Source organism: Eubalaena glacialis, chromosome X (genome assembly GCF_028564815.1).
Source record: "Eubalaena glacialis isolate mEubGla1 chromosome X, mEubGla1.1.hap2.+ XY, whole genome shotgun sequence".
NCBI classification, from domain to species: domain Eukaryota; kingdom Metazoa; phylum Chordata; class Mammalia; order Artiodactyla; family Balaenidae; genus Eubalaena; species Eubalaena glacialis.
The window spans coordinates 17389091-17408551 of NC_083736.1; the positions used below are offsets into that span (position 1 = coordinate 17389091).

A 19461-nucleotide genomic window follows, 5' to 3' on the forward strand; every position below is an offset into this window, starting at 1 on the left:
TAAGTAACAACTATATTCCGATTGTGCCATCGTTGCTCCATCACAGTAACGTCTTAGAAATGAAAAATGATCTTTACAATGCAGGCTGAATTTCCACTACTGATTGTTTAAGGATATCTTGTTGTTATATTATTGCTTCTGAATAAACTATAACTAAAAGAAGCAGGACAAAAGACAGTTTATCAATTTAAAATCTACTTTCCGAATAAATTCAGAAGTTAGGAAAAAAACTTTTTGGCTCTGACTCATCAATGTAAGAATCTTGTGCCGCTTGACAAAATACGACAAGCATAATATTGAAATATAACAAAGCTTTAGTTGAAAAAGGATGCGTATAAATAGATTTAAAACAGAGATTAATTATATACCTCTTTGGATAAGCGTGTAAACAAATCTCCTCCCCTGAGAAAGTCCAATATAAGATACAACTTCCCTTCAGTTTGAAAAGCTGAATGAAGAAACGAAAATTTCCATTTAATTCATAGTTTAATTTGGGGGGCTTACATTAGGTCAACTCATTCACAAATGAATACTATTTTAGCAAATTAATGACTACATCATAGATCTAAACTGATTTTTATTTAGAAGTTAACCAATGATTCCTCTTAGTTTCCACGTAGAAATGTTAAATGCAGTGTTTCTTATTATGGAACCACTAAAACATTTGTTAGATTTTATTCAGGCAACAGTCTCTCAGGAATACAATAGTTCTAGAACATGGGGTCAATAAGAAAAATTCCCAACAGAAAAGACTTACTTAACCATGAAACAAAATACAAAATACCATGTCACTTAACTACAAAAAAAGGTGGATTGGTTAGCTTTAATTACACAGAATAAGAACATCAGGACGTCGATATTAGGGATCTTTCTTGCTTGTAAGTTAGGCTAACACATATAGACTATAAAATACTGGTACATTATTATTAATTATTATAATTTTAAAATGATTATTATTACCTGTTCCTATGGCTATCACTCAGAAACTATAATGTTTAAAAGAAACACGAAGCTAAATGCAATAAAAGCTTCTAAAATTTATCCAAGAAATAATGGTTTAATTTCCATGACTTTACTATATGTATCTACTAGACACATACAAATATACACAAATAAATATTTATATACATTAGTATATCTGAATGCACTCAGGGAGTGGGAGAATGAGGTAAAGGGATGAGATGGGAGGTTGTTCATAACTTACCATAATGCAACTTGACAATAAAAGGATGGTTAACTTCTACCAAGATATCACGCTCCATTTTTGTCCGAACACGGTCTCGAACTATAAAATATTACACATATGGCTATACTGTAATAGCTTCCAGAGACAATCTTTAAAACAAAACCTCTTTGGTGACTATTTTAAATAAAATTTTGCTTATATGTATAAAAGTGTGAATTCACATATAAATAAAATTATTTATATGTATAAATAAAACTATTCATTACTCTTGAATTTTCAAAATTAATAACTATTTTTTACTAAATTATGTTACCAGAAGAAATTGTATATATTTATAAAATCTGTGCTTTACATTAAAAAAATACAGAGAACATATCAGATGTTGGCTTTAACATCAGATTTCCAAGTATTTTGATCAAAGTTATGAAAAACAGCCAAAAAAGGAGCAACTTTTTAAAAACAAGGCATTCCAATGAAATGTTAAAACACACACAAAAAATGAAATAGGTTTTAACACTTCTCCCTACCAACCTTATCAACTCAATTCAACAAACATTCATTAAGCATCTAAAATATGGGGCAGACATGGCGAAGGATAGATATACCCCAAAAGGTGTATTTTGAGGGAGGCAGGAGAGGAGAGATACTGAGAGGAAGTACTGTGGTGCAGCTGAAAGAGCAAAGGCTTTTTGGAGTTAGAAAAATCTGGATTCGGATCTGTGTCATCTTGAGCAAGTTACTTATTTAAACTCTCTGTGCCTCTATTACACCTCTCATCTATGAAATGGGGATAACACCATTGTATCTTTGGGGGCTATGTGACCATTTGAGATAAGGTTTGTACATCGAGAGCCTGGTATATAAGAGATATTCAATTAAGTAGTAGTTATAGCACCATGAATATGATAAAGGGATAAAATGATGTATTGCCACCAATAAGTAGTACAAGAATTCAGAAAAGGGAAAGATCAGTTTTACTTGTATAGGAAGGCTAGAGCAAAGAGGTGGGGTTAGGGACTTTTAGAGTGGAATTTATATGGGCAAGAAGGACTGGACCGAGAGAAGAAAAGTCCAGGTATCGAGTACCAGTGCAAGCAAGGACATGGAGGCATGCATGATGAGCAAGAAGGAACCTAATCAGTGTGGAAACTGGGGGGGTGGGGGTGGGGTGGGGATGGGAGTGGGGGTGGGAGGGGTGGTGAAGTAGGGAGGATCCAGATTCCTGACAATTTGGAATGCCAGGATGAATTTACATTTGACCCAGTAGGCAAAGATCTCTTTTACCAACCAAGTATTTCCTGAGCAAACTCTACATGCCAGGCACTGTGAGATACAAATAAAATAATCTTCAAGAAGCTAATAATCTGGTGGGAATGACAGACAAGTAAACTGATGATTAATCATCTGATAAGTACTCTGTTGGTAGCTCAATGGATTTAAGAGGTGAAAATGATCATTCATTAAAGTTTTTTTTTCTGTTGCATAATAAGGATAAATCACACAGAACTTCTATTTTTCAGGCCAGAGAGACTGAATGGTTCTGCCACAGATTAAACAGAAAGAATGGAGAGTCTTTTTTGGCAGTGGGGGGGCGGGGACAGAATGATGAGTTTTCTTGTCAATTTAAGGTGACCACTGATACCTAAAACTCAGAACTAAGCCCTCTGGGAAAAATAAACAAATAAACTTAAAAAAATCCTACATTTCCCATTCTACCAGTTTTCCACTCCAACTGGGAGATTTTGGTGCCAGTGACTGAAAATAGGCAAAACAGGAAAAGGAATCAATTGCTCTTGATATCAACACAGCTCTGTCTTTTTATTGACTTGTTTTGTGGATGTATCAAATTCAGGATCAATCTCTGATTTCGTTATCTTGTCCTATCACTACAACTCTGGTGCCTTATGTCCAACAGGCCCTTTCTATTATTTGTGTGAATGAGGTTCATCACACAATTGTCAGGCCTGCTGACAATGCTAGTCTAGTCTAGCCCAAAACTGCCCTTTTTTCCATCGCTACCCATACAATCTTGGATTATGTTCCTATTACCTTAAAGCTAGATTCCAAATTTCTACCTCTTTCAATAATCATACAAAGCTTATTTAATAAGCAGCAAAAATATCCATCAGTATATTTACTGTATATCCCTCTTCTATTATTGCACCACTATGAAAAGAACAATTACTTGGGAGTCAAGAGCTATAGTTTAGTGGCCATGCTAATAACTAGATGAGTTACCTTGGTCAAATCCTTTCATTGCTCAGGGGCTTCCTGCTTCCTTCTCTATTAAAATGAGAGGCTAGAACCAGATGCTTTTCTTTCTATTATGATTATCTTGTGAGATAGTTTCCTTACATGCAACACTGATGAGACCTTGTTTAGTTCAAAACGAACAGTAAGATTCACTCACTAAAGAATTCCTTCCTTCTGTCTGAGATAGGACTGTGTAATAGTTCTAATCTGGTTTCTTTTATGTATATAAAGACCTAGTGGCAAATATAAATCATCCTACAATCAGGAATTTTGATTAGGATATTAGTGGTTCAGAAGAAGGCATGTTTTACATTGGTTAAACTCTAAACCCCTGAAATAGAATTTGTTAATACTGACTCATGTTGGCAAAGCAACTACATTCCGCTGAAATAATTTTTATTACATACTAGTTATTACATTTTAAATTCTACTTGACTTGAACATGAGAGTGAATAAGAAGAAATGCTGTTTATGTTTCTAGAATTATGTATTAAGAAAATGCTTTAAGCAATAGTTTACAAAACCTTTTAGGCCCACAGACTACTTTATTAGGACAAAAGTCCCCATAAACTCAACCTAACACTTTTGACTTCTTTTTGACCCCATTTATTATATTAATAGAAACTTTAAAATGGAAAGAGACTTCTGGTTAAACATGGATGTTTTACTTTCTACTTTCTTCTAAAACCCTATTGAAATTACAATAATGGAAAAATTATGCATAAACTCACAAGGACAAAAAAGAGAAGCAGTAGCAGAAGGTGACTAAGTGGTAACTCACACAGCAGATCAGAGAAAGCTAAAATCTAAGCTTAAAGAAAGGAGGCCAATGAGAAATAAGCAAATTCTTGCCATAGAACCCCTTCTAATCAGCTTTTTGGTACCACACTTTTTTTTTTCTTTAAAAAAAATTTTATTTTATTGAAGTATAGTTGATTTACAATGTTGTGTTAATTTCTGCTGTACAGCAAAGTGATTCACTTATATATATATATATATATATATATATATATACATATATATATATATATATATATGAATATAGGTACCTCACTCTTAAATGAGGAAAAGATAGCAAAGAATTCCCAGGAATTTAAGGAAAGACACTAAACATGAAAAATAGCTATCAAAATAAATAGAAAAATATCGACCTTATGTAGATCCTGATTCAAACAAATTGCAAAAAGAAAAATGAATTATAACAATAGGGACAACTAGAAACTTGAGCACTGATCAGATATCTGTATATTAATTTTTCAGGTATAATCATAGAATTGTATTATTTCTTTTAAGAGTCTTTATCTTTTAGAGATACATACTAAAATATTTATGGAAGAAATTATACAATGTCTGGGATTTGCTTCAAAATATCAGAAGAGGGGAAGGGAGAGAACACAGATAAAAAAAGATTGATTATGAGTTGATAAATGTTGAAGGAAAAGGAAGGGTATACGGGGCTTCTCTATATTTTCTGTTTCTTTCTGTAGATGTTTGACACTTTCCATAATAAAAAGTTTTAAAAAATGGAATAATTAGAGAACAAGGAAAATCTAGGAAATTAAAAATAATGGTAGAAACAAGAAGTTAATAGAAGGGTTGGAAGATAGATGATAAAATTTCCTAGGAAACAGGAAAAAAGACAAAAATGGAAAATAGGATGGAAAAAAAATAAAAATTAAGCAACGACCCAGGAGGTTCAAAATATCCAAAGAGTAGCAGTTATAAAATGGAGAAGAAATGACAAAATACTTCCCCAGAACTGAAGAAATGAGTTTCTAGATTGAAAGAGACCACCCCATATCTGGTACGATGAATTTTAAAAATCCACACTAAAGAAATACCATTATACAAATTTCAGAACAACAGGGATAAAGAGTAGCTTGATTCTAAAGACTTCTAAGGAGGAAAAGCAGCTTATACACAAAGGACTGGGAACCATAACAGTAATAAATTTCATAACTGCAACACAGGAAACTGGAAGACAATGGAAACAATGCCTTCAAATATCTGAGGGAAAATTATTTCTGATCTAGAATTTTACATCCAGTCAAATTATAAATTAAGTGAGGGGCAGAATAAAGGCATTTTCAGACATGTAAAGTTACAAAAAATTTACCATCCATCCAGCCTTTCTAAAGTAGCTACTAGAAGATGTGTTTCACCAAAACTAGAAAGTAAACTGAGAAAAAGGTAGGTACAGAATTTAGGAAAGGAGATCTAATACAGCAAAGATGTGAAGGATATGTGACTTCAGTACAGGAACAATTTGTATAAAGCATTATGAAAACATTACTAGGAGGACATGAAAAGGGAAACTGTGTGTGAGAGAACTAAATCCTAATCTTCCATGGTAGGAAGTCAAAAGATTATGTCTCCAAATGAAAACAATCAAAGAATTACAATATAAAAATATTGAATGTGGAGGTAAAAGGCAGAAGCAGCAGCTAAAGAGATGGAAGTCATTGTCTCTGGGGGTCAAGAACTGGGATAGGGAGAAGGGTAGGAAAAGCACTGCTATTTTATAAGACTCTATACACATATTACTTTGATAAAAATAAAAATAAAATTTAAGAACACACCAGCAGTCTATAATTCCAATATGTCAAGTAGCTTCACTTTTCTATGGTCTCTCATATCGCTAACATCTATATAATTTTACATACTTGTGGTAGCCAAATTCGTTATAATGTTCACTTACAAATTTTTATTACATTCATTTTTGTGATATTTGAAATATTTCATTTAAATAATATTCTATTAAGTGGTATACCATACTTTTCTAAACATTCAATATTTGTAAGATTTCTAAATTCTCGATATTGTAAATAATGTTGCAATGAAAATTTTCAAGTGCACAAAATCCTTCTTCGAGATTATTTCCTTAGGTTACTTTAGCAGCAATAATGGCTCATTGTACTTATTGCAAAACCGCTTTCTAACTTATGCTGCCATTATATGAAATAACTCATTATTTTATATGCATTTATCAGAAAACTGGAACATTTTCCCAAATGTTATTTATTTTATCCCCTTGCATAAAATGTATTCTAAAACCCTTTAGGTGGAGGTTGTAAAGTTATTTCTTAGGAACTCCTAACTCAATCATTCCTTTTACATTTATTAGTTGGAATTCCATTGTAAGGAAGAGCTTTCCCTTGTTCTCCATTAATTTATGGATTAACTCATGGATTCTTTATTCAGTGGGTTGTAATCGATCACTGCCATTAATTATTGCAATGTTTAAACTGTCCTAGATTTGGCCAGTAGAAGCCTTTTAATAAATTCCTTATATATTAATAGTTTGTAATATTTGAGGCAAATAATTTCCTGATTTCCTATTTATACTATTTTTCATTGTATAAAAGGCCAAAATTTTTTGTACTGTCAATTTGTTTGTAATTTGTGCTTTGCTCAATATCTCTTCACAAGTTTCCTAGGATGTGTTAAGTTGTAAAATTCAGTTAGACTGTTTATTATGGTATATGGTTTAAGAGAAGACTCTAGTTTTTTTGCAGGTTGTTCATGAGTATTTCAAACAAAATTTATAAAATCAGTATTTAATTTCCCATTGTTCTAGACACCTGCTTTGTCATACAGCACAGCACTTACTCAATATTTTTGTAACAAATACATGAAACTTTAATATATAATACTTTTGTACTGTTTTGTTCCACTGGTTTATATGCCTGTATTATTTTCCCCCAAAACACAATGAATTATTACTGCTTTTAATAAGCCTTAAACCTGATAAAACTTGTTCCTTTCTCATTATTCTTTTTTAGAATACTCCTTGAGGCGTATGTTTTCAAGTGAAATTTTCAATATTTCAAGGAAAATGCAACAGGAATCTTGAGGATATGGAGCTAACTGGATGACTAGAGGAATACTAAGAGTCTTAACAGCCTTCTCTAAAAGGAACTGGGCATGTATTTCCTTTCCCAATATCTTTTAGGTTTCTCAGAGTTCATAGTTTCCTTTACATATACTATGCACAACACAAATCCTGTTATATACATGAAAAAAACTACTTTTGTTGCTTTTGTAAATGAACTCTCTTAAATAAGTTCCATCTATGCAGCTTTATAACATGGAATTCATGAGTATAAAATTATAAAAGCAGTGATGTAGAGTAGGGCACTGAGGATATAATTTAATTTCCTGGCCCTAGCAAGAATCAAGTAAGTAGTATGCCAGCGGGTGGAGACTGGATAGGAAAGAAAATACATTCAGGAAGGGAGCAACAGAACAGAAGCAAAGGATGGTGTTTATAGAGGGAGGTGAAATTTCTTGAAACGATGATAATATCCAGTGCGAGTTACTAATTGGGAAAAATAACATCAGAAATAATAAGTTATCATCACAGATATTCCTTCCAGAATATTTTAAAACCTTTAGAAAATACAGGTAAGTTGAAGAGGAAAAAAAGAGATGTCAGGAATCAACACACAAAATAATTAGAGGTTATGCGGTAAAATAACTGATACTACTTTAAAAAAGGAAGATCTAAGTATTTAAAAATCTATGTACAATTTTTTCTAAGTGACTGTTTACCTATAAGAGCCAAATCTGACATGAGATTTTTCAAAATCAGAGGCTTAGAATAAAAACTTATTTGGAGACCAGAAGTCAAAATGATAAAGTCCTTAGAATAAAAGCTATTTTGCATCATAAATCAGTAAGTTTTCAAAACATTAAAATAATAATATGAACTGGAAGATGCATCAAACCTAGTTTTAAAATTCTAAACTTCTACTTGCCTAAAGCCCAAGAAGAATTTATAATACTTCTTTTAAGGCATGGCAACTCCCATTCTCACTAGTCATATGATTCCTAGCCTCATAGGAAAAATCCACTAAAAGAAAGTCTAAATTTAAAGACAGTAACGGGAACAGATTCTGAATTTAAGTAACTGGCCTAGGAGTCACATGAGACCTATTCAGATTTTTCAGTTTGTTCATACTACGCGAACGCTACAAATAGCAGTAGCACTTACCTTTCAATGTGGCCTTCTTCAATACTTTCATGGCGTAAAGCTGTCTAGCATCAGAGCCTGAGATTTTTTTGACTAAGAAAACCTGTATTTAAATAAGAGAAAATAAGTCTTACAAAGTATCACAAACTAAACTATTGCTAAAATAAGACCCCCTACTGTAATATAGCTTATTATTAGAAAGATTCTGATACATTAACTATTTTCCTTAAAATATTACCAATTATAAATACAGTGAGTTGTAAACACTGGTTATAACTTTGGGTGTCAATATAAGTGAATACATTTTTTGTTGTTGTTTGCCAATTCCCAAAGACCATGTAACATGTAAGACAGAAACAAAAATCTTTAAATCATGAAGCAATTAGAGAAAAGTCTAACATGTTTAAAGTATAACACAGGTGGGGATTGCTCTGCTTCTAACAAAACAAAAATTGTGATTCCATAAAAATTGTTATACAGAAGTTCCCCTGGACCACAATTTTCTGTTGATTCAATTCTGTTGACGAATAGTCTTTTCTATGTATGAAAACTCCACAATTTCTCATTGCTGGGCAGAACAATTTATTTTTATTTTTTAATTGAAGTATAGATGATTTACAATGTTGTGTTAGTTTCTGGTGTACAGCAAAGTGATTCAGTTATATATATAAATATATATATATTCTTTTTCATTATGGTTTATTACAGGATTTTGAATACAGTTCCCTATACAGTAGGACCTTGTTGTTTATCTATTTTATATACAGCAGTTTGTATCTGCTAATCCCAAACTCCTTATCTATCCCTCCTTCATCCTCTTTCCCCTTTCGTAACCACAAATCTGTTCTCTATATCTGTGAGTCTGTTTTTGTTTTGTAGATGTTGATTTGTGTCATATTTTAGATTCCACATACAAGTGATATCATAAGGTATTTGTCTTTGTCTTTCTGACTTCACTCAGTGTGACGATCTCTAGGTCCATCCATGTTGCTGCAAATGGCATTATTTTATTCTTTTTTATGGCTGAGTAGTATTCCATTGTATATATGCACCACACCTTCTTTATCCATTCATCTCTTAATGGACATTTAGGTTGCTTCCATGTCTTGGCTATTGTAAATAGTGCTATGAACACTGGGGTGCATGCATCTTTTCGAATTAGAGTTTTCTCCAGATATATGCCCAGGAGTGAGATTGCTGGATCATATGGCAACTCCATTTTTAGTTTTTTAAGGAACCTCCATACTGTTTTCCATAGTGGCTACACCAATTTACATTCCCACTAATAGTGCAGGAGGGTTCCCTTTTCTCCACACCCTCTCCAGCATTTGTTATTTGTAGGCTTTTTAATGATGGCCATTCTGACTGGTGAGAGGTGATACCTCATTGTAGTTTTGATTTGGGCAAAACAATTTAAAACACATATACTGAAGAAGTTTACTCACAACTATTTAATGTAAATTAAGTCAGAACCCTGCCTCCCCATCTTTCAAAAATCAAATATACACATATACCTAAATATTAAGAATACAATTCCCAGGGGAATTCCCTGGCGTTCCAGTGGTAGGATGCTGCTGCACTTCCACTGCAGGAGGGGTGTGGGTTCGATCCCTGGTTGGGGAACTAAGACCCCGCAGGCCGTGTGGTGTGGCAAAAAAAAAAAAAAAAAAAAAAAGGCAAGCAATCCCCAGGTATGTTACAGAGTATCTTGATTTTCTAAATATTTTTGGCTGTTTTCAAAATATAGTGTGGGATTTATGCAAAATGAATAAAGTCTGCTCTAAATAACTCACGGTCATGCTATAACTTGTCTAATACAATACAAAACTATCAATAAATCCCCTCTACTCATTTTGACCATTAGTTTCATGATCTTTTCCAGCAAACCTTTACACAGACTTGCTAAATGGACCTGGATTTCAACTTTTTTTGTCCTACCCATTCTTTCCTAGCAGTGCTATTGAGCTGCCACAGATGGTAAGAAGAGACTCTATTACAATCAAGAATTAACTCTAGGGTCAGCTCTCTATTACCTGCACTAGCACACTAGGCTATTAGCACAAAATAAAAAAATGATTCATTCAACTGATTCTAGGGCAAGGCAGAGTTCCTCACTTCGAGAAATTGTGCCAAAGACAATGGTCAATGACCTCAAGTCCAGTGAAAAGTGCCACGATGTGCACAGAAACCCTGATGCAGGGTGTGTTTCTCTCCCTAAATCACCCCCATTGTCCCCCTTCACCGTGGCCCACGGTGAAACTTCCTTTTAGCCAGTTAGCAGTGAGCCAACCTAGGGAGCGAAAAGTGTATTCTCAATCAGGGTTGTTCCTAAGATGGAATGATGTTTAAAAATTAAAGGCAATCAGAGATGATGAGTATTTTTGAACTGAAATAAATTCTAACTAGGTGGGGATAATTAGGATTTATCTGATGTTTATTATTCATTCTTAAGATTCCCTAATCAAGCTTCTTCGTACTATTCTACAAGAAAAATTCTCCTCATGGGTTCAAACTTTCTTCACCCTACTTTGAAAGCACCCTCTTGATACTTTTCAGCACATCTTCGTTTTTGCAAAGGACCTTCACAAGCATTTGTAATGCATCATCATGATAATTTTGGGAGGCAGGCCTACTAAGCAATGCCTATTTTATAGCTAGGGCTTTGAGATGTTAAATAATTAACTTAGTGTCACAGCGGAGGTATTGGGATAAGAATCGGGCCAGCCACCCAGTTCTGTGCTTCTGCTCAGGGCACTCAATCTGTTGCCTCTGGCTGGTCCACCAGTCAAGTGCAGCAGGAGCAGCAGCAGTCCCAGATGCCATCAGGTCTTCCCCCACCAGCATTTCTGACTTTTCGAATCCCCCATGAAGCTATTCTAGGCTGTGACAGGTCACCCCTGTTTCCTTGGCTGAGACTGGCTTCCGAGGATGAGTAAGAAAGGAGACGCCCTATTTTTAATGTTTGCTATTTATAGTAAGGTATTTAAGTTACTTTTAAAGAAATAAAGGGAGAAGCATGCTAACCTGGAAACTTCAATATTATGTTCCCTGAAAATATAATGTGTAGAAATAAATCCATCTATTTTGGTTTATCCATAATAAATTGCATGATAATACAATCTCATAGCAGATATTATGTGCTTGGCCTTATATCATTTAATTCTTACTACTACCCTATGAGGGCAGGACTATTATTTACTCATTAATTCTTTCCAGAACTATATGCTAGGTACCGTGCTACTGGTTCCATGCTGAGACATGGTTCAAGGCATACATGGCCCCTACACTCATGGAACATATAGTCTAGTGGGGGAGATAGCCAATAAACAAATAATTACACAAACAAAAAACTGCAATTGTGGTTAGTGCTGTGAAGATGAGGTATGTAATTTCTGAGAGGGTAAAAATAGACGAATATGATCTAGGTCAGGATGGCTGGGAAGACTTCTTTGAGATCGTAAGCTTGAGAGGAGCCAACCAGAGGAGGAAGGGATGGGGGTGGGGCAGTGTTTTTCAGGCAGAGGGAACAGCATGTGCAAAAGGCTTTTGCTTACCGATTAAAAAAGAAGGCCAATGTGGCCAGAACACAGGCAGTGAAAAGTATATAAAGTGATGTTGATGAGGTAGCTAGGGGGCAGACTGAGGGGCTCCTCAGCCATCTTAAGGATTTGTCTTTCTCCTAAAAGCAAAGGGAGGCCTCTAAAGGGTTAAGCGGATGGAGTATAAGACTAGCTCTTGTTGGCTGTCATGTATTGATAAATAATGGCTTGAGGCAAGAATAAATTTGGGAAGCCCAAGGTAGGAGCCTCCTTCAATAGGCCAGGGAGAAATGGTGGTGGCACAGACTGGAGAAGTGGCAGGGAGAAGGAGAGAACAGGCATGATTTGAGAAATCTTCACTAAATCAACAGAACTTGTGAATGGATCAGATTGGTGGGGGTGGGGGGAGAGGGAAGGGCGGGGACTAGAAGGATATGTCAAGAATGCCTCTCAAGTTTCTGGCTTGCTTAACCAGAAGTCATTCATAGTGATAGAGAAAAATGAAATAGAGGTTTGGGGGTTAGGGGAAAATCATGAGTTTGGTCTTAGGTATGTTGAGTTTAAACTGACTTTGGGGAATGCAAAGAGAAAAAAATAAGTAGCTGTACATACAGTTCAGAGCTTAGAGTCACAATCTAGATTGGAGATATAAATCTGTTACATCAGCTGTATGTGGGTTTTATTAAGATAGTGGGCATAAAGAAATTAATTAGTAGGGAGTATAGAGTGAGAAGGGAGCCTAGAATGGAACCTTGAGAACTTCAATACCTAATGACTGCCTAGAAGAGGAAAATGGGGCTCCAAGAGGTTAAGTAACTTGCTCAAGTGCACATAGCAATTAAGTAGAAAGAAAAAACAAAACTAGAATCCACATCTGGCTGACCTAGAGCTCAAACTTGCAACCATTATCTTCTTTTGGCTACTTAATCTATATCTGGATTAAAAATATCACTTTGGGCTTGAAAGAGGTTAACAGCTGTAACAGATTACCTATGTTAGCCAAGAATTGCTAAATAGTCCCATTAAAATACACAAGAGAGCAAAACTGGTGTTGTTTTGAAGCTTGCAAAGCCTATCTTCAAATGCTTCCTCACAGAGAGGTGGCAAGGAAGCACTGCACTGTGAAAGCTGAATGCAATCTCAGAACGTTCCTCTTGCTGAGAAATGGACTAGATAGATCAAGTAGTAGTGATTATAATGCTGTACTTCTCAAAATGGAGTACAGGAAGCGCTCCTGAGGTATGCAGCAGGGGGACAAGGAATACTTGAAAAATGATAAAGATGTTGCAATTTTAGTTGGTGGATTTGGGAAATAGTTGAGAAATATTTTTGGATATTAAAAACAGACACAGATATCATTGAACAGAATGCAGCCTTTGAGTTCATTTTAAAGACAAGCTGTAAGTCCCCCAAATTTCGTACGTGTAGTGGTAACCCCCCACCCTATTTCCTTGGGAGTACCTATTCGCTTTCTGCTGGTATTAGGGGTACTCTGGAGGAAAGACTGAGATGCACTGTTATAACGTACTGTAAGATCACCTTCCGATTCTACGTGAAGACTCAAAAAGAGGCCAGTGTATCATGGGAACATTTTGTGATTTTTTTAATCATTCAAAAAGTGCAATTAGGGAGGTCATATAGTCTTGAAGATAAAATGAATATGTAATGAACACTGCCAAGTTATGAAAGTTCCCATTGTACTTCTGAATGACTTTATTCACTTTGTCACACTTACTGATAGTGAGAATTGTAAAAACACAGAAAATACCGCATTGTAGGAAGATCAGTAGTATTTCATAAAATATTTCTGTTCCCCATTTGTATGAAATATACATGAATTCCAAAAAGCAACTTTTTAAAAAGCACATATTCATGACTTACCTTTCCAAATGATCCCTGCCCTAATACTTTTAAAAGTTCAAATTGGGAAGGATCTGCCTTTTCATGTCCTTCCTTTACATGATGTGTGATTGCAATTTCTTTGATACTGCCTTCTTCCTGTTGATGCAAATATAAGGGGATAAAACAGAGTTAGAGCTACTTCCTCTGGCTATAAATCAAGCAATGTAAATTTATTGTATCGTATTAGAAATCCTCAAATTAACATACACAAACCACCTTTACTGACCCACCAAGTAAAAAGAGAACACATGCCAAGCAAATATACTTTCAAGTTAAATGTCAGAGAAAGAATAATACCAGCCAACCACATAGGCCAGTTTAACCTCTACATAACATTAGTTCTGAATATTTTCAAGTTTTCACTCTTCCTATTGGAGATAATCAGAATGATTAGTTTCATGGGGTGAGGGCAGAGGGTGTAAAGAAGTCTGAAAACAGATCAGAGTAATCTGGTGTGCTCTGATATGTGATTGTATTAGGTAGAACCAACACTATACACAACAAAACCTGATTATTGGGGAGAGGGGTTGAAAAATATCCCAGGGTCAACGTGGAGATTTCTACCCTCAGCAAGGCCGTTTGAATTAGCCTGCTGAAGTTTACTGTGTTTGAAATACCTAAGTTATTTTCTGTTTCTAGGACTACCTGAGATCTGAGATGGGAGAAAGGAATAACTCTAAAACACAAAATCAAAAAAGATTTAACATTTGGATGGAGGATTAGACAGAAAAAAAATGTTCAGCATGATGGAACAGTAGAAGGTCTTAGAGTTAAGAGAAAGGATACTTAAAGAAGGTGGATACTTTACTATACCTGAGAGAAGGTGTCAGAAGAGAAAGGTTGAAAATACATGTAAGTATACATAGAATTTCAATTACTTAATTACCCTGAGATCAGCAGATTAAGTACACCTTATTTATTCAATAATCAAGACATGTACTTTATCAGCCCAAAACTACAACAATAAAACAAAACCCAGCAAAACAAGAAACATAAGCCTGTCAAAGACTATCTTCTCTTTTTTTTTGCCTATAATGTTTTTTCTAGTGCGTACGTACTATTAGTAGAATCTAAATGTGTTATACAAACATAAATAATTCATTATTTTTATTACCATTGTATTCCATATAAATGCTGAACTCAACATTCTCTGAGACACTCACAGAAGGCTGGCAATATAAGGAATTACAAAGATTTCTCAAAAAGATATACCAAGGATATCCTAATGTGGTAGCTTTTGAAAATGAGTAGTAAAAGGAAAAAAAGCTCCTATAAGAGGACAAAAAAGAAATCCAGGCCCACCAATTTACTCTGTAAGACAGAAGCTGTAGTTTGTAGAATGTTCTACTACTAAGGCAGCTTAATCATTTTGGACTTTCTTGGAACTTTGGCAACAATAATAAAACAATCCCCTAATATGGTTTAGTCTTTTATTTTGTAATTCCATATGTATTATCTCATTTAATTCTCACAACGATCCTGTGCAATAGGCATTAGGGTAGAATCAAACATTAGCTGACTCCTTCCTGGGCACCCCTTCTCTCCAAATGAGACCAATGTGTACAAGGGCTTGAGAGTGATAGCTGTTCCTAGGCGCATTAGGAAAGAAAGGAAGCAAATTACCAAATTCTTTAAAAAAATAAAATAAAAAACTTTCAAAGAACAATGTATATGTGGGATTGATTACTAAGTAAGAAAGATTTAGATTAAAATCCAGCAAATATTTATTAAACACCTAACATGTATCAAGCCCGGGTTAGGTGTTTTTTCACCTTTTCTATTAATGCTTCATGCAAATCTTTGACTACATATCAGTATTAGAGAGGGCTGATGATAACACAGAGTATACCCCAAAGCAAGCAAAAACATTTTAGAACTCTCTACAGACTCCCTCATTCACCATTAGAAATTTTAAAGGTAAAATGGTCTGAATATTCTACAGTCTGAAGTTTAAAGAGATCAAGTAAAGATCACAAGCTAGTAACTGGCAGACTTAGGGCCCAATTCCAGGTTTTCTGACTTCTAACAACTTCTAAAACAAGGATCTTAGCATTACACCACATTGAGACTGTCAGAGGCTCTTGGTGGTTCCCCATCCAAGATCAATGACAGGAACATACAGACTTATTCCCCTGGTCTTTGTAACTGGTCTGTATCTCTTAGGTCAGTTAGCTAAACTGATTAGTGAAGTGGTCTCTGAACTTTTGGTAGTACACCATTATTAATAAAAAAAAAATAGCATATACCCAATATTTGTATACTTATTGGCTTATATATACTTTTTGTATTACTAAATTATATATATACTTATAAATTATATACTTTTTGTATTACTAAATTATATACATTATACATGGAAATGAAACTATAAAGAAGTTCTCCTCTTTCTTTTCTGTACCCTAAAGTGTTGTCTCATCAAACTTTGAAGACTAATGGATAACAGACTTGAACTCATGAGGCTAAGTTCATGGGTTGGATTCCAGCATGTGCCAGTGTGCCTCCTGTGGGAAAAACGAACTGTTCAAGAGCCTAACTGAAATCTAATGGCTATTTATGCCCTTATATCATGACGCTGTGAAGAACTATACCCTGTAATGTTCTATATATTTTACCACTTTTCTTTCTTGGGTTAAGTGGGATGTAATTTATTAGGCTGCAACATTATTTCATCTTACATTTCATAGCAAATACCTACTACAATTGTCTGTCACAAATAAAGATGCAACACAGGCAAGGAAGGACTACTGAATTATAACCGTTCTGCGTTTTGTCACAGGCATACAGCATCAAGCCTTACTCTCACAGTGTGAGCTACAATCAGGCCATGGATCTCAAAATAAACAGCAGTTACTATTCAAGAAAGATTTCATCTTTGATGACTATCCTTCCTTTCATGTCAAAAAATTACTAAAAAATGTAGAGTCTCCCTTTGATCCCTTCATTCAATAAACACACTTAAGCACCTATTATGTATCAAGCATGGTGCTGGGAATACCTTTCATTCTATTTCCAGTAACATCGTCCTGCTGTAATCCTTCATTACCTTTCCTGTAGGAAACTGAAACTAGCTTGGTCACTCCTAATGCCCCTTTCTGCCACTGCCACTCCAATCCATCCTCCTGACAAATTCATTTTCTGAAAGTAGACAGCTCCAGTTACATGACCAGACTGCTCAAAAACTCCTCCAAGTTTTTCCAAATTAAATGCACTGCTTTACCTTGGCATTGGAGGCCTTCTACAATATGGTCTTAACCTGCTTTTCTGGTATTATTTCCCAACATTCCCTTACACGTAGCCTTCTGTCAACTTGGGTTATTTCCTGTTCCCTAAATTTTTTGTTTTTAAAATCAAAGTAATACATGCACATGGGTAACAAATCAAATAGTGGTAGAATAGCTTATGGTGAAAAGCAAGTCTCTTCTCACCCCCATACCTAAGCTTTAAAAAAAATTTAATTCTTTCTGCACTTACTTTGATCATTTCTTAGTTTATTAACTTTAAGACAATACCCATTGATTTAAAAATAAGAAAGATGAGGGACTTACTTATATTATGCCCCTTCCATCCATCACCTTCCTCCCCACTGTTTGATAATTATATTAATTTCACAGAAACCTCTTGTTTTTTCTATAAGTTTTAGACAGAATCCTAACTCTTCACTTTGTAAAAGGAGGGTAATAGTGCCCATTCTTTCCCTCAAACTCCCCCCCACCTGCTAATAGCTTATTTTTATTAATATTTAAGGTTATTAAGAAAATTAACATTCTCGCCTGTAACCACAACCAAATCCTTCATGCTCTCCCTACAGCTTGATTCTAAAAGCTGAAGGCCTATATAAGCAGCAGCATTTTCATGACAATATATTGCTCAAACGCAGGCTAGGAAGTATATTAAATTTCCTTTCATATGGGCCCCTAACAGTGACTTCTGGGACAATCCAAGGGGACTTTAAATCTTAGATTTTTACCATACTTTCCATTCTTCTGAGAGCTCTCTCTTACCCTCCCATCAGGATGGGTTGTTCTCTAGGCCTTGCTGCGTAGATATTATCTCGGGATATATCTTCAGTGCTTTCCTGGTTGAATCCACTATTTTCAGTTTCCCATGTCTCTCTCTTTCTTAGACTACTCCCTTGTAACTTCCTAAGAAAGGTGATGTGGAAGAAAACTTTCTGGATCTTGCACATCTGAAAATGTCTCTATTTTGTCTTCACATTTGTATAATTTGGCTTGCTACCAAATTCTAGAATAAAAATAATCTTGCTCAAGAATGTTGGCGCCATTCGTCCACTGTCTTCTAGCAGTCAGCACTGCTGATGAGCTGGATGATGCTAGCCTGATATACACTTTTTGGTAGTGACCTGGTTTTTCTTTCTGGAAGCTTTAAGAATTTTCTGTCCTTGTATTTCTTAAATTCCACACTAAGTGAGATAAATATGGTCTCCTTTCCTTCAGAATGCTAGATGCTTGGTGAACCTTTATAATCTAAAGACGTGAATTCTTTACCTCTGGGGGAATTCTGACATTTCTTTGATAATTTCCTTCCAGCCACTCTTCAGGGTTTCTCTTTTTGCAACACCTCTATTAGCTGGATATTGTATGTCTGGAATTTAATTTTCATCTTTTTTTCTCCTATTTTCTGTCTCTTTTCTGAGAGACGTCCTTGACTTTATTTTCCCACCCCCATACTGAATTTTTTATCCTGGCAAATCTTATTTTAAAATAAATCTTCAAGTGCTTCTTTTCTCAATATTTCTTTCTTTTTTTAAATAGCACCTTCCTCCACTCCCTACCTCTTCCTCCCCAAAATGGAGGCAATCATTCCAAACCTCCTTGAGGATAGTAACTAGACTTTTAAAAATCTTTTTTCTAAATTGGGATGCAGAGGATACAAAAAATGTTCTCGGAGGTGGAGAGAAAAGATCAATGCCTATGGCCCAAGTTGCAAAAACTTGCAAAAACTATCCCCAACACATTTTTCTGCTCCTTCCCAGTTGAAATTTTTACTAATCATATCAGCAAACCATTTTCTATCTACTTTTATGTATATGTGAAGTCACAGTAGCATAATAGGCACAATATCCTTGGTTGGTATCTTGATCCCCAAATTGTGCTTTATGTCACCAGTCTTTCCAAGTTATGGGACCATGAATATTTTAGAAATGAATCTGAGGTTCAATTAGGACATAATACTAATGCTTGGGCAATCTTGGACAACAGATAGGAAAGCAACAATGTGCTCTTCTAGCTCATACCTGGAATCCAATGAGATGGATGCAGAGAGGGATATCGAATTTCTGAAGACATTGATAACCAAGGACAGATTAATATTTGCATGTGACAAACCTACCTTAGGTCACTAAATCACCTGTTACTGAAATAAACCTGTCACATTACAACACAGAATTACAGTTTGATAGTTTGTAAAGTTGTGTTTTTGCCTGTAAGTACACAGTGAAGCAACTGTAATTTTATGGAAAAAGAATTTTATCAATGAAGTAGAGCAGAGATGTAAGTTATATCCATTATAATTACTCTGTGAGGCTCACATTTTTACATTTTCTGGCACAACTGTGCTTTAACTGATACATGGATACCTGCCCAGTCATT

At 35.0% G+C, this 19461-nt stretch overlaps 1 protein-coding gene across 3 annotated transcripts in view; it reads right to left on the reverse strand.

Moving 5' to 3' along the window:
- The window catches only part of RPS6KA3 (ribosomal protein S6 kinase A3), a 107976-nt gene that overhangs the window by 39706 nt on the left and 48809 nt on the right, over positions 1–19461 (reverse strand). For all 3 annotated transcript variants that reach the window (XM_061179418.1, XM_061179419.1, XM_061179417.1), the window contains 4 exons: positions 13832–13948; positions 8433–8514; positions 1205–1285; positions 369–448 (listed from right to left, as the gene is read on the reverse strand). In XM_061179418.1, the coding sequence (XP_061035401.1) occupies positions 369–448; positions 1205–1285; positions 8433–8514; positions 13832–13948 (360 nt within the window). The remainder of the gene's footprint in view (positions 1–368; positions 449–1204; positions 1286–8432; positions 8515–13831; positions 13949–19461) is intronic.